We start from the raw sequence: 12,815 nt of genomic DNA on the forward strand, positions 1-12,815 counted from the left end.
CCACATAGAAGTAAATTAACTTACTGATTGCTTATGGTTTATCAAAATAAATCTAAAATCCAACCAACTGGGTTTGTATGGTGTTAAAGGCTGATGAGAAGTCCATAAAGAGTAGATGGACGTGAGACCCAAAGTTTTCCAAATGTTTGAAAACCATGTGCAGAAACAACAACAACAACCATATATATGTATATATGTATATATGTATATATGTATATATATATATATATATATATATATATACATACATATATATATATATATATATATATATATATATATATATATATATATATATATATATATATATATATATATATATATATATATATATATATATATATATATATATATATATATATATATATATATATATATATATATATATATGTCTGTCGCTCCACAGGGACTACACAGTCTCCAGGCCTGTTTACTCTCCACAGGTTGGACTTCAGGTACAACTCAGAGTATGTCACATAATATTATAATGACACAGCATTTTGATAGAAATGGGTAATGCAAGTGATTTAATTTAATGGCAAACATTGTGTTTTTGATCTGTTATGATGAGTTTTGTATTAAAATGCATTGAGCGTGTAGACGATAGACTGTATATACACGCTACTGTTCTGATCTGATCTGATCCATATTGAACTGATCAAAAAATTTAATGTATGCGCAGATAAACTATAATATATACAATGTATTTCCAAAATGTAATAATGAGATGGCGGTGGTTACAGGCCACCGAGGGGGGCACTGTGGAAGTTGTGGCGACCTGTGTACGTACTTGGAACCGACAACTTTAAATACTGTCTTTTTTTTTTTATGCTGCAGAACTTAGAATTACCTCGGTATCAAGAAAGTATCATCTATTCAGTGAGATGAAACAATCTTTAAATGAAATAAATGTAACCTTTCTTAACATAAAGTAATAGTAAAATTGTTATGTGAAAGAAATATTTTGCAATTTAAGCTGTATGAGATTTGATCGAAAATGAACTCTAATTCAGTGCAATAGCCTGGTCCCACTCTCATAAAATGTTTTAATGTTTTATTTGTTGTCAACTTGATACAATGATGAAACAAACATTCAGCAATTTCCCTATTTTACAAAAAGCTCGTTCAATTATGTGGTTGTCAATAACCTACTGTGAAGGATGGATTTTAGTTGACTTCCCTATATTGTCCACTAGATGTCACTGTTGATTTAATTTCAAACATCCACCTTGCCCTTTTCAACAGGTTGTTTCCTACACTACCACAGAATGTTATTACTGGTTGTGTATTGGCAGGTCATACCAATATCTTTAATAACAAAATGGTAAGAATTTCACCTCAAGACAAAAATTAGACCAACAAAAAATATCTGTAATTTTTTTGTTGGCAGCCCAGTTTGGAAGTTTGGAAGCCCTTACTGTGCACGCGCCCTGACCCCCTGTCGTTCCACATTAACCCCCGTTTGGTCTTGTAGTGACACCTTTAGTGTCATAGCTGTGTTTCCGAGGCGCACTTGACCATTACGCCTCTTTTAATTCCATTTGGCGTTATAATAAATTTCATTATTATTGCCCTGCGCTTCCTGGACAGTGTCTGCGTCACGAAGCCCAGTTCTATAAAAGCTGCGCCTTTACGCACGGAGCGCGTCACATCCAAACACCGTCTGTGAGCGCACTCTGTCCTCGCGCGGATCCATCTCTCCAAACATCATGTGGAAAATGAGCGTGTTTCAGCTTGGAGCTCTTCTTTTTGCTTTATGTTTAACGACACAGGTAGAAACATCTTCATTTGTTTTATTATTATTGTCTTTTACGAATGTTATCTTAAAAAAAGAAAAGAAGCAATACTAGGCTATATATATATATTTTCTATATTATTCTCCACTGCGTTATGTTATCTTAATCTACATTTTCTTATCAACATTTCCATATTACAACACTATAGCCTATTCTACTTTCAAAACCTCTCGTGGATTTTATGCAAGGCGTTTTCCAATTTAATTAACACACATTTTACATAAAGTGGATGTTTTTCTAACGTATGTTTTTTTTGTGTGCGTTGTTTAATTTTAACCAATTGACACCAAGTAATGAACAAATATATCTAGACCACCTCTTGTGGATTTTGTCTCGTGTCGTTCCCAAAAGTCTCCTTAAGCCCACAGTAGAGCCTAATGTAACCCCTTTGAAGATTTGAAAGCTAATTATAAGCCCCCCTTGAGTTTATTAAAGATTCAAACGCGCCGTATTGTCTGGCTGTGGGAGAGGGAGGGTTAAATTACATCGCTTTACCCAAACGTAACCCAACACGCACAAAGAAATAAGGCGTTTGACTCCTCAGTTCAACAAAAACATCATTCATAACACAAAACAGCATTGATACATGTGTTGAATGTTTTAATTAGTTGAGATGGAGTTGTTACGTAAGTACATTGTAATTAGGGACAGTGGTGGATGGATAAACCCACGCGCGCAGTTCACTTGGCCAAAGTGTCACTGCAGTGTTGATCCGCTTATCCTGGAATGCAGGAGGTGTAGAGACAAAAGTACCAAAGTTAAATATGTTACTGGACCAAAACACTACATTTGTTTAATGTTTTTTCGTAGGTAAATTATTAAGCTTTAGGCTACTGAATTTAGACAATGTTGTGTCACCTCTGGATTCAAAAGTGATAATAATAAAGAAGGTATTAAAGATGTAACAGTGATCTAATGTGATGATTTACCATAAGTGATTGTTGGTGTGTTAAAATTAATGTGATTGACGTTTTCTTGAGTCTAGAGCTCGCTGGATATAGAATACACAATTCAAATACAGAAATGTTATTGTCCACAGATGTGGACATTGTCTTTGGCTTCACCAAAACAATGAAAACATACACAGACATGTCACACTTGGCTCAACATTTCATAATGCAATGTATAAAATATGACTTACATAAAACAAGTCATTACAAAGAATGCACATCCAGTACTGGAGAAGAGTGAGCCACTTTGACCGCCCTTTGTAGTAAAGGGTTGGATATTACTCTGTACCACCTTCTACAAAGTGCAGGTCGAAATGTGCAGAGGTGGAATAGCCAGCAATGTTCCTCAAAAGTAAAGTAACTTCAAAACAATTAACATTACTCAAGTTGAAGTATAAAGTAGTGCTCCAAAAAATACTCAAGAGTACAATGTTTTTATGGAAACTAACTGAGTAAATTAAGGAGTAACTGTCTTGACGAAATATCTGATCATCGGTAATAATTTGTTTATGTATAATAATAGTAATAATACTAATAGGTCATTGGAAGGATAAAACATTAAATAACGCACAAAAGCTTGTCAGACTCAAATTAGAAAAACAAAATCATATCTGAAGGAGCGGTGCAAGAAACACAATTGAACCATTTGAAATCGAGACCTGTTTTAGCTCTTTAATACCTTTAAGTTAAAACTGAGCTTGAGCCAAGGCCCCTGGGAACAGTACAGGCGGGGAATACTATGGCCCAGGTCACAACCAGAACTAAACCAGGTCTAAATTTGGAATAAAATAGGATTAAATCATTCCCTATAGTACTGTTTTAATGCTTTGTTTTAAATATCCCTGTGTCCTTGAGCAACACACTTAAATCTGTCACGATTTGTTTGGTGGCAGCAAATGAGACATGATCCCACGATTTATATCTATGAATAGATTTGTATTATGTTATTATCAAACATCCAACAAATTGAATAATTTGAATAATAACCCAGCACAAATAAAAACAGGCTGAAACTAGTTTTAGTGCCAAAAGCTCTCACTGGTGCAGAGAAAGTGATTCATTTAGAAAGTGTTCTTTTCTTTTAAAGGATTTTTTGGCCCAAAGGCTTCATCAGACACGGACAGCTTAGCATGAAATGGGGATGAGAGAGAAGGGAGGACATGCAGTAAACTGTCGGAGTCAGGATTCAAACTCAGGACAGCATGGCATGGGTGCTGCCACCTTAACCACTTGACCACCGGGCAGCACCCTTCAGAAAGTGTTCATGTTAGAGTTCTGGTTTGGTCATAAACGTCATCTACACTAACCAGGCCTCCGGGTGTTCCATATATACAACTCATTCTTTAAGTTTCATCAAAAGAGCAAAAAGTCCCTCTTGGAGTCCAATCTTTATGTTCAGCCTTTCAACATCCATATTCACACAAAGACTGCCGTTTTATGCGTCCATTTTGTCCTCAGTTAGGAATGGAGGTGGTTTGAATGTTGCATAGTTATGAGTTTCCCAATGATAAAAAATGTTTGTTGCCAGAGCAATCAACAATTTCAGACTAAGACGGCTGCGCTGGCCGGCAGGTACGGAAGCCAGGAGCAGGTCGAACACTAACCGGGTGCATAGATCGACCGTTGGATGCTGTTGAATGTGTAAAACTCCTCTCGGAGTGCTTCACACATCAATCCGTAAATAATACACAAAGTTGATGGTTCTGTTGTTTTTGAAAATTCCATTTGACTTTTAATAATCCACGTAAACAGTATTGATTGGTAATGATTGTTCCCCTCTGATCTTTAGGTAGTGTCTCAGAACGTGACGGCCGGGAACAGCACTGTGAGCCCCACGATGAGCTCCAACAGCACCCAGTCAGCCGGCCCCTACAGCAGCTCCACCAATGGGACGACTCCGAAAGGGGCCGCTATGGGGCTACAGGTGGGGGCGGGTGCTCTGCTGGCCTCGCTGATGATCACCCTGCACCGCCACTGCTGATGTCTTCGATGCCACACCCCCCTTGCCTGGCCCAATAAAAAGCCATCTACAGCTGATGTCTTCAAGGCCACACCCGATCGTCTGGTCCAATCAAACGTCTTCTTTTTGCTGACGATGACGCCACACACCCCTTTTCTAATCGAATCCCTTCTACAATGGTGTCTTCGTGACAGGGGCGGGGCTAAAGGCTTCTGGGTGGGGCCTGCACTGCACTTCTCCTGCTGGTGTCCCTAAGGCCACACCCCCACAGCGGTTCGATCCAATCTTAATAAAGCATGAACAAAGACTTAACTAATACATAGTTTGTCGAGAATTATGAAGGCTTAATAACTACTTTATTGATAGGCTAAAAGTATGTATATGCATGAAATGTTGTAATCTTTTCCGACACGCCCCCTTGCGCGCCGTCCGGAAATGAACAGGATTTCATAGCAGCTAGCACACATTTCTATTGTCGACCATAAATACGGCCAACGTCTCCTCCGCTGCCCTCCGCACGTCTCATTTCCCCGCAGAATTCACATGCGGGAAATACGTTAATAGTTCACGTTCATGCTTTATTAGGGTTAATTAAAGAGTCGTTGAAGTGGTACCTTCAGGGGTGATATTTGACTTGACAAACGGTAAATAATTGGTCAATTGTAAACTTCTACCTTAATTGGGAAATGATTTTGAAGCTACGGCGGGTGATTTGTCTTGCTCAAAGGCACAACGACAGTGTGCATTACCAGTAACGGGAGTTGATAAAATAGTCTCTTTCTTATCTGAAATATAAAGCCTTTTTCTGTCATTTCTTATTTCATGCTGATTGTTCTGCTAACGGAGTAATTCAACTACTCAAATCAACGTTAGGCTTATGGTTATTTGATGTATGTGTTTAACCCATTTATATGCTTGGATGGACAATTCTTAAAACTTCTTTCTGGACCATTTTGGATAACATCTGATATTTCACATCCTGGACTTGAACTGGAGGTCTGTTTCCTGGTGGAGTTTATTTGGATGAGAAGGTGGACCAGACCTGTGTGTAAAGACTCCAAGTGGCTTTAATTCTCTCTCACGTAGGACTGGGCGATATGGCAATAATATGTCAATGTGGAGTAAAATAGAAGTGGTTATTTGGCGACACAGTGCTTTTCTAAAAATACATATATATAGTTTATCAAATAGTTTAGACAGGGACATTTAAAGAAGGCATTATTTGTGTTTGTCCACATTCTTTACTTTGGCTCATGTTTTACAACTTAAAATAAGGTTTACGCTGAAAATCCCACGTGGCTTTCAGTCAGGCGTTCTCTCATTATGATTGGTTTTAGCACTCCATCTACTGGCAGCAGAGGAAATGACCATGGAGAAACAGACAAAAGCTAGCTTGTTCCGACATGCTTTTGTAACCACACAGTTGTAATGCACTTGATTTGAGGCAGAAATGTCTAGCGGTGCTTTATGGTCTTAAAAACAGCCCACCCAATCTTATGACATATAGAAATCGTGAGTTTGAATCTAACAGCACAAAAATGTTTATATTATTATTGCCATATCGCCCATCCTTACCTCTAACATCATAATGGTCTGGTCTGTAAAATTGAATCTTTTGACACAGATAAGTGAATGTTTTGGTATCTTTTGGCTTGTTTTTGGAGTTGTACGTAGTAGGTGTAGCCGCAGACTGTCCTGGTGAGTTTACAGTCTCTCTAAATGAGGGATTGATTGACTCCTCCCACCCTGTATGTAACCCCTTTAGACACATGCTAGATTTACATACCCCACTTATACTTTATATTTTGTATACATTCAAATGTTGTATGTTTATTAGTTTGGCTATATGGGCGAAATTATGTTCAATAAATTATTATAAACAAATTTGGTTTCTTGTGTTTTTCCACTGTTAACGAGAAGGTCCACGGTTCAATTTCTGTCATATTAAGTACATTGAACAGTAGAGTGGGGTGCGGTGGTGTAGTGGGTGAAACATTTGTCTCATTTTGGGTCAAGAACATTTGACTTGTTCCAGTGTGTTTCTAGATTACAGTGAATGGTGAAAAGTCTGTACTCCCATTGGGCATTTTTGTGGAAAAATGTGTGAAGTGCCTTGCCCAAGGACCCGAACGATAGGGTGCAACAGGAAAGAACTAGTGGAAAATCTTCTCTGCCAACTGAGCATCTGACTGGTTTCCATCCATTATTGTTTTGTGAGTTGTGTCAAGCAGTGGAGAGTTCTGATAGCAAGACACGCTTCCATCCCAATGCTCATTAAGTCATAGTAAACAAGGAAGGGCATTTGAAGTAAATGTTTGACAACTCCTCATGAGACAAGCAAGAGGGAAGCAGTCCAATTAAAAAACTCTAAACACTGCTCCTACAGATCCCTACCCAATTCTGTCATCCCTGGACAAGTCCCAGCTCCACTCAGCAGATGTGGGAGCAGGAGTTTTGGCCTTAAGCATAGTTTTATGATGCCTTAATATGATAGTGTTTAGTTCAGCTTTATGCAAACCTTTGCACGATATATATCCCCTCTGGTGTTGTTTAAAGCTCAGCCTAAGCTTGATGGCCACGTAGCACTCTCGCCTTACAGCAAGAAGGTCCAGCTGACCATGAAGAAGTCATATTGAAGAATATTCAGCTTCTGTCTAAGAAACATTTGATAACAAATGAAGGTTAGTTTAGTTTACATTACAACTAACATTAGGCCGTTGTTATTCTATTACTTGGTTTACGGATTTTTAAATGAAATATATTGAACAGGCGGGCGAAATATAAATATAATTTCAATTTCAAAAGATTTATTCTTCTGGTTTTGCCCAACGGGAGTGTCAAAAGAGTCGCGGCGCGCGGCCGAAACTGCCATGTTATTTTGTGTCGCGGTTCCTGAAACTAGCTGCGCTATTTGACCGCGCCGTTTTAGACCGCGCTGGGTTAGGGTCAGGGTTAGGGTTAAGGTTAAGGTTAGGGTTAGGGTTAGGGTTAGGGTTAGGATTAAGGTTAGGGTTAGGGTTAAGGTTAAGGTTACGGTTAAGGTTAGGGTTAGCCATGAGGCTATATGGCAGTGCCGCGGTTCCTGAAACTGCTGGGCTATTTGACCGCGCCGCGGCTCTGCAGCCACGGCCATGCCCAAAACGGACCACGGGAGGAGAGGGGGGGAGACGCAGTGCGCAGGAGCGTGTGACAGTAGATTTAGCGTGTTTTACACTCAGAACTCACACTTCTAGGTGTACAGCCTTAGTCACGGCAAAACACGCTGGTGAAAATGTGGTAAATGGGTTTAAAATGTGTATTTGTGATATAAAGGCGGAGGAAACGAGCGCGTGCGCTCTCGCCGGGACCGCGCAGGGACGGAGCTTCTCCGTCACGCTTCACACGCTCTTATCTTTTGACTAAATACTGCTTTTTATATTTCATTTAATGCTATTTTGCGTTGTCGGCGGTACTTTATAAAAAAAAAAAATATTATAACAATTAATTTTATTTATGTTGTATAAATCAATAATCTAAGTGCGGCGGATCCGTAAACAAAGTAATAAAATAACCGCGGCCTTAGCTCAGTAAAATACATAATAAAATATCACAATTTCAAACATAAGAAAAAAATTCAATCATAGTTCATACAAATATCCAAAAAAGTTTGGTCATGCCCATTTGTTAAACAATTAAATAAATGCTTGTTTAGTATAGACATTGACAAAATTGTCTTTTCTGTGTTCATGAGAAAATGTGTAAATAGTGTAATAGTATTTATGGCCTTACACTGTTGAAAGTTTCCCGTATGCTGATGGCACCTCACTGTATTGTGTGTGTGGTGGGATGTTTGGTGATTCATCTCGGAAGTGGCTCAGCGTCTGTCAAAGCCGCAGCTCTCCCCCCATTATCCCCAGCCTTTGTCTCCTGATCCACTCTGCCCCTCCCTCTCCCCAGACGCCTCACACGCCACTCTCTCACCAGTGCGTTTTCAGACCGCTCCATTACTGTCCACTGTCTGTCTTTGACACTGGGGTTTAGATGGACAAGGCTTGGATGCTTTTTTCTGAGCACCAATATATAAAGGCAGTACTTAGAATTGAGTTTTTTTTAAATATTACGGGAAAGTACCATTAGAGCCCCACAGCGTAAAATCTCAGCCCCCTCGGCACCAAAAAGACAACAATAAAAAACATTGAATTCAGTGTGGGTGTTTGAAAACCCTTTAAAAATCAAACGTTCCTGAGGCGGGATATTTGAATGTTTCTTCCCTTCTCAGACTGCTGCCTGCGGGACCCTGGAGTGGAAGAAAATGGATGGATGTTTGGAAGACCAAATATTCACTCTACTGTATGTCAGTCTATACTTCCATTGGCAGCTTTACTTCTCTTTACATTTACCATATACAAAAATACAAGCGTAACTTAAAGTCTGATGTTCCCCCGTGCATGACTTCCAAGACAGTTAAAGTTAAAGGTCCAAGAGTCTCAGCTTCACAAACAGTTCAGCTATTTGTTTATACTCCAAGCATAAGGATGTAACTTTTCTGGTGGAGGTTAGATCTGTGCATGGATACCTTTAATGCCATAAAGTGGAACATTCCCGGTAAAGCAATAACATATCCATGGAGTCAAGAAGGAAACAAACCTCCACCAGAAATAACAGTTTCCAAGATTGAACCCATTTCTTGGCATAACCAAGTAAAGCCAAAAAGCAGATTTCAAATAGGGATCATCGGTTGTGTTTGGGAAAGGACATCTCACATTTGGGTTAGCGTTCATCATTGTTGCAGCTTTATATTTCAGTAACACTCACTTCACCTTACTCACTCTGCTATCATGCTCATCATTTACACCACCCTGAAACTGCTCCGTTCACAAACAAGATCAAAACTAAGAATAATTCACACGAACAAAGCCGTAAATGTCTGTGCCTTGGAATATAACATGAGTCCGGAATATTCCCTTTGTGCTTTATTATGGTCATGAGAAAAGAAGTGTCTTGTTTTTGTCCCCCCCAGGTTTAAGTTACACTTCTGAACAAAGAAATGCACTCTATGGAGCTGTCACTGTTATGAATGAAAGAATACTTCAAGGTAAACATGCCAGAATACTAACAGCTACAAGTATTAAACTACTTCAACAACTACTACTAAAACTACATCATTTGACATGAAAGAGTGCAAAGACTCACCCTCTGCCTGCGCACTGAGGAGTGGGGCACAAAGATCTGCATTCTTGTCTCAGTGGAAATGTTTTACCGATACTTTACCGATACTGCCAACTTACAAGTTTGATCTATGGCGAGGCCAGCCCGTTTACAATAATAATGTTTTATGAGCAATGAAACATATTCAAGATTTGTTTAGAGTAATACTGAGGAACATTTCATGCAATAACATCTTCAGGAGACAAGAATGATTCAAGGACCAGGTTTGAACCATCAAACTATTTGTGTCCTAATATTAAGAGCAAGGGTGTCCAAACTATGGTCCAGGGGTCAAATGCAGCATTTTGTTAGCCCACAACTGAATTAGCCCAAATGCTTAGGCAGAATGGGCGAAGCACGTTAAATGTCTTGCCCAGGGACATAACGGCAGCATTCACTTGAGGCAGCTGCGCCGTGAGTCAGCGGATCGGTAATATCACATTGCACAGTGATAGACCTAGAAGTAATGTTGTGACGCCGGGCGTACACCTAACGTGAGGTGGTTTCAGCATGTACTGTTGATTGTATGTTACACCGACAATGAAGCACTGCAGTCCGTATCTGATAATCGCTCCCGACTGCTGCGGTGTCTGGGAAAAATAGACGATTAAGGTTAAGGTGTAGAAAAAAGATTCAGTTGTAGTCAAGGTTAAGGTCAAGGTACACGCATTTGACCCATCCTTCAATGCTACAAGGCAACCTGTCAGGAGCCATGGTCACTGCGGTGTAGCACTAGAGGACCCATCTCCAGATTTTTGTGCTATGCTTGGCCAGAAATATTGTAGCCAGAATATTTTTACCTGAGGTGCATGGTTTGGTTTGATGGGGGAAGCGGAATTCCCAGAGGAAACCCACCCAGACACGGGGAGAAACATGCAAACTCCACACAGAAAGAAGTTTCTGTTCCAACCAGACTTTCCTCAGACCCGCTCAGGTCCTGCCCTGCACCTTATTCGCAGATGGTATACACCTGGCATTAGCCTTGTTAAAGATTCCAATGGCTTTGTCAAAGCAATGTTAAATGCACCCATCTGAATGAGTCACTGAGTTGAACACCGGTCTGTGGCCCTCTGCATTAAATATGTTCCCTCGGTGAAATCTCTTTGGATATCCCTGGTCTAGCGTAATGAGACGTATGTTTCCCATAGTGTCTTAGACTCAGTTCTGCAGTATTTGTAAAGTGCGACACCCAAAGGTCCTTCAATCATTGATCAGCTTCATACATAATTCAAAATGTCCTGCACATGACCAGAGCATACTGTATGGACATTGACACACACTCACTGGACGACCAGACAGTCTATGTCAGCCTTCTTTATGAATGCCCTCCAACAGTTTAATTTATGTTCATATGTTTTTCAAAACATTGTAGAAGACGAGGGATGTCTGTGACTGCCTGGTGTTACGCCAGATGCCCCTCCCAGACAACTTACCCATGTTGGGGATTGTGGGAAGTCTTTCATGAACATTTCCCTGAAACACATTTCCGCAAGTTCAGTCTCAAGTGTGCTATGACAGAGATATCACAGACAGTTACAAAACATTTATGGAATGCAAATCAATACTATATAATAGGTATTAATAGTTTTAATTCTATGTCACTAATGTCTTATAATGTATCTTTTCAACTGCATTTTTAGAAACTCCTGAATTTTCACATATTATGCTTCTTTGTTGTTGTTTGTTGCATAGATGTAATGCATTTCTCATTATGCCTTTTTGAAGAATTCTAATCAATATTTGTGATAAAATGTGAATATATGAGTATATTTCTGTGATGCATTTTATCTGCATAATAGTGATATTTTATCTGCATCATTAGTCTAAGAGAAGAACGGGTGTGTGATAAACTGCATTTGTGAAGGGGTCGTAAAGATGGGCCAAAGAATGTTTACCCAAGGCTCGATCTCTACGGAAAAATACCAAGTGCCTTGATGTGAAGCTGACCAATGAGAAATGTGACCCGCCTATTCCAGAATATCTAATAAAACCAACCAGCATGGGAAAAAACAGGGTGAGACGCAGGAGGGTCAGCCAGGCTCCTTACAACGGCTTGGCTGACAGAGCCCAGCGTTTTCTCCCAAGCTTGCCACACAAATGTCTGATGTTTCTGTGTCGTTTCATATTCTAATTTGAATTGTGTTCTCTATGTGTTAAGGAATAGCATCGGTGCATGTTCATCCCAAGGACATGTTTGTCTAATTCCATGACATTTTCTGGTCCTTCGAGCCGGATGACCAGCTGCCCTTCGCGGAGATTGACGGGTGAATCGGAGAAGTCTGTGCACAGCTGAAAGAAGGCCACTTTTCCCGTGGCCGCCCATCGCACCTCATTCTCCGCGAGGAGAGCGCGTCGTTTCGAAGCAGCAGGAGAACACAGGCGACGAAGAAGGTCAGACAAAAACATTGTGTGTGAAAAAGAGTTAGCCATGAAACGTTTTTATGCATTAGTTTGATATTTACTGGAAAAATATCATAGCCTTTTATGCCCAGTTAGGTGTTACTGAGGAAATGCCCAGTTAGGTGTTACTGAGGAAATGCCCAGTTAGGTGTTACTGAGGAACTGCCCAGTTAGGTGTTACTGAGGAAATGCCCAGTTAGGTGTTACTGAGGAAATGCCCAGTTAGGTGTTACTGAGGAAATGCCCAGTTAGGCGTTACTGAGGAAATGCCCAGTTTGATGTTACTGAGGAACTATTTTGGGGGTTGGCTTTGTGTAGATAATTTCTCACATAAAGAAGTTAAATTGCTCACCACGAGTTAAGTTTCTCACCGAAAGAAAGTTATGAAGCCTTATGCCGAGTTGTTACTGACATAAAGATGAGTGAATGTAAGCGCTGTGCACGAGCGAAGTAAGTAAGAGAGAAGTGTGAATGTGTGAATGAGGATTAATAAGTGATTAACTAACAAGTGTGAATCACAAT

General features: G+C 39.9%; 1 protein-coding gene and 1 long non-coding RNA gene across 3 annotated transcripts in view; one reads left to right on the forward strand and one right to left on the reverse strand.

Annotated features, from left to right (window-relative positions):
• Positions 1-12,815, reverse strand: part of LOC140370580 (uncharacterized) — a 153,691-nt gene that overhangs the window by 120,289 nt on the left and 20,587 nt on the right. Inside the window, exon 1 of one of the 2 annotated variants that reach the window (XM_072457876.1) lies at positions 3,786-3,790. The exons of the other annotated variant lie outside the window; for it this stretch is intronic. Within the exon in view, the coding sequence (XP_072313977.1) occupies position 3,786 (1 nt within the window). The 5' untranslated portion in view covers positions 3,787-3,790. Of the gene's footprint in view, positions 1-3,785; positions 3,791-12,815 lie in introns of those variants that run through there. 2 annotated transcript variants of the gene reach the window in all.
• On the forward strand, positions 1,588-6,590 carry LOC140370879 (uncharacterized). The gene is made up of 2 exons (XR_011928413.1): positions 1,588-1,772; positions 4,536-6,590. It is a non-coding gene; the product is annotated as an uncharacterized lncRNA (long non-coding RNA).

Source organism: Eucyclogobius newberryi, unplaced genomic scaffold (assembly GCF_026437365.1).
Source record: "Eucyclogobius newberryi isolate DKJ021-1_F unplaced genomic scaffold, fEucNew1.0.hap1 SCAF_1, whole genome shotgun sequence".
Classification (NCBI taxonomy): domain Eukaryota; kingdom Metazoa; phylum Chordata; class Actinopteri; order Gobiiformes; family Gobiidae; genus Eucyclogobius; species Eucyclogobius newberryi.